The sequence below is a fragment of the Salminus brasiliensis genome, chromosome 23, assembly GCF_030463535.1.
Source record: "Salminus brasiliensis chromosome 23, fSalBra1.hap2, whole genome shotgun sequence".
Taxonomy (NCBI): Eukaryota; Metazoa; Chordata; class Actinopteri; order Characiformes; family Bryconidae; genus Salminus; species Salminus brasiliensis.
The window spans coordinates 32,757,325-32,760,452 of NC_132900.1; the positions used below are offsets into that span (position 1 = coordinate 32,757,325).

At 42.0% G+C, this 3,128-nt stretch overlaps 1 protein-coding gene across 1 annotated transcript; it reads left to right on the plus strand.

The window, feature by feature from the left end:
* Positions 1 to 2,053, plus strand: rps28 (ribosomal protein S28). The gene is made up of 4 exons (XM_072668903.1): positions 1 to 71; positions 309 to 356; positions 1,430 to 1,552; positions 1,943 to 2,053. The coding sequence occupies exons 1-3, from the start codon at positions 33 to 35 to the stop codon at positions 1,550 to 1,552; spliced, it is 210 nt and encodes a 69-aa protein (XP_072525004.1). The 5' UTR covers positions 1 to 32; the 3' UTR covers positions 1,943 to 2,053.
* Positions 2,054 to 3,128: the final 1,075 nt, after the last annotated feature.

Genomic DNA, 3,128 nt, shown 5'->3' on the forward strand with positions numbered 1-3,128 from the left:
ACGTGACTTCCTTTCCCGTCGAAGCTGAAATAATGGACGCCAGCCGCGTGCAGCCCATCAAGCTCGCCCGGGTAAGAATAATGATATAAAGTCGTTTAGTTTGACATTTTCTGTTTCCATTTCGCTATTTAAACATTTTACTCATACCGTTTAGCCTTGCGTTTGTGTCTACGTGGATTTTAAACGTTTTGGTCGCATTGGTAATGCGTGGTGTCGTAGTTATGGCCTGCACGTGCCGTTCCCTGCTCGGAGCTCGCGCTCTGGTTTCTGTGTAAAATCCGCTTTGTTCTTCATTCTGTCTCTTTCAGGTCACTAAAGTGCTCGGGAGAACCGGCTCTCAGGGGCAGTGTACGCAGGTGAGGTCTCCCATTCTCCGGTCGAACACACGGTCCGCCCCGAGCATTCACTTTACATTCACTTTACATTCACTTTACATTCACTTTACTTTATTTTACATTTAAGGCGATTAGCAGAAGCTCTTCTCCAGAGTTCTTACAGAAGAGCTTTGCTATTTACCCAAGCAGAAGCTCAGCTAGTGTGAATAGACTAATAGTTCAGAGATCCTCTAATCTTATTCTAACCCAAGTCAGTAAAGTGAGGAGTGCTCTGTTCACCCCAGTCCTCTCTGAAGTATTCAGCCCTGAGAGCAGTTCAGCACTGTAGAACAATCCCGACCTGAGGAAACCCACTGACCCGCTGACTGACCCGCTGACTGACCCGCTGACTGACCCGCTGACTGCCTAACGAGATCTTCAGCTGCAGTGGTTTATCCTTCAGTGTTTTTAATACGTTACATTTGTAATGTGCTTTTAGTCATTTATAGTTGTAGGTTGACAGACTTGTTTTTTAATGTGCTGTTCGTGAGGAAAACCCTTTCCTTTTGTAAAGTCTTTACGTTGCCCTTTCAGTTTAAAGGTTCCTTACGTATCTTTTTTACAAACAGTTCTTTTGATGTTCAGACGAGCCTTTACCCGGTACCACCTTTTATTAACGGCGCACTGTTTTTCTCGTCTTGGACTGGCACTGCTATTGACAGTAATTCTGTATAACTAAGCTCTAACCCTCATGAAAGGCAGGGATTCTACAGTATGATGTGATGCAGTTAGTTAAGCTCTGGTTCTCTTGCAGAAGAATAGTCGATGATCGCTCTATCTAGGCATGTGTTGACTCTGGCCACATGCTCAGCATGTTTGTAATATATTATGTTGGTCAGGGATGGTGCAGTAAATGATCTGGGCATGTTCTGGTCTTGTGCTGCTGATGATGGCAGATGACTTTTACAAACAGTCCAGGATTGCAGATAATGCCTTTAATTTGACCCTGCTGTAGGTTATGCCTGTTTGATGCCTTTTCCACAAGGATGCAAATGGGGTACCAAAAAATGAAGGGTCAGACATGGCACTTCATCAGTGTTTCATCTGCCTTACAGGTGCGTGTTGAGTTCATGGATGACAGCAACAGATCCATCATCAGGAATGTGAAGGGCCCAGTGAGAGAGGGTGATGTTCTGACCCTTTTGGAGTCTGAAAGAGAAGCAAGGAGGCTTCGTTAGGTAAGCAGATACTACTTTAGATGGAGGAGAGATGATCAGGTTTGTGACTTTTTGCAGTTAAAAGCTGGAGGTTGTGATGTAAATATTGTGGTACACCTCAGTGTGCTGGTCTTTGATAGTTTAGAAGTAAAATGTTTGGCATTCAGTTATGCAACACATTAGTTTATTCTTTTTACAAGGAGAAAATTGCTCATACACGCAAAGAACATACTTTAAACAAAACACACTTTTAAAAAGGGAAGGGAGGGTTAGTGTAGCCACGTTAGAAAATGCTGCCAAATTAGGACTGAATTGAAACTGATCTTTGCAGTGTAATGTAATTTGCTGTCTGTGTTAAAGGAAGTTTTTGACCGGTTGATGCTAACTGTTTCCTTTTCCCTCCCCCCTCAGTGTGCGTTTGTGAAAAGCTGCAGTGATCGATTCTGTGGAGCAAGTTAACACCAGCCTTGCTGATGACTGATTTCAGATGTGTCAAACTGAAATAAATTGATTTTCACATTTTTTTTGGTCTCTCTGCTATAATTTTATCAAAGGGGGGGGGGGGGGGGGGGGGTAAGGAAGGAATCAGTGAATCAATGTTTAATGCATAGATGTTTTTAAAAATAGAATTTAGGTGAAGTTGGGTGCTAGGCTCCTTGAACCACTTGCCTTTTGTTTTATTTACAATGATGTGTATATGTGGAATTTAATGATTTTAGTTTACCACACTGTATGTGTAGGTTTAGTTACCCCAGAAAGCAGGTGTTGCTCGGAACAGATGTTTGGTTAGAGTTGAAGCTTTAAGCTCTTTTATACTTAAAAAAAAATAATGTTTTAAAATATTTTACAATTCTTAAGATGATGCTAAAGTCAAAGTCTTCCACCTCTGAACTAGGTCACCACTTTACGGTGCTGCTACTTTTGAACCTTCACAATATTCTGTATTTCTGAAGAAATTTTACCTGGAATGTCAGTAGCCAGTAATTTCTTTTGTAAGCCGAGTTAAAGATAAACGTGTGTGTGTGTGTCTGCGCACATTTCAACATATCTGAATTTAACCAGTTTGTATGAACCCTGAAAGCTCTGGAGCGTGACTGTAGTGGTTTAGGATGCTGTGTTAATTCTCAGGTAGAACTGGAGTTTGTCTTGTAACAGGCTGGAGTCAGGAGTCACTTTGAGGCAGGGAGGGATCCTCACGTGTTGCCTGGTGTGAGAGATTCTTCCAGAACCTTATGGCCCCCCAACCTGCTTTGCAGAACTAAAACCAGGAATAAACTATAGACCTGTTTGTGATCGTTGTTAATATATTTAAATGTATTTGTGGTTTTAAATAGAAATATATGCTCAGTACCTTGTGCTAACACTGTACTACAGCGGTCTCTATACTGGGCGCTCTCCTGCCACCTGGTGTTGAAATACCATAACTGCATTTTCCAAGACGTAGAATTAAAATGAAGAAACAATAATACAGTATTTATTGAGTTACTGGGAGATGACAAGGATCTTACCTGTCTGCTGAGTGTAATGACCACGACTTCAGCTGGGGATGGATCTGCAGGTAGGGCTCAGTGGGCTCAGTAGTTCCTGCATGTTTAGA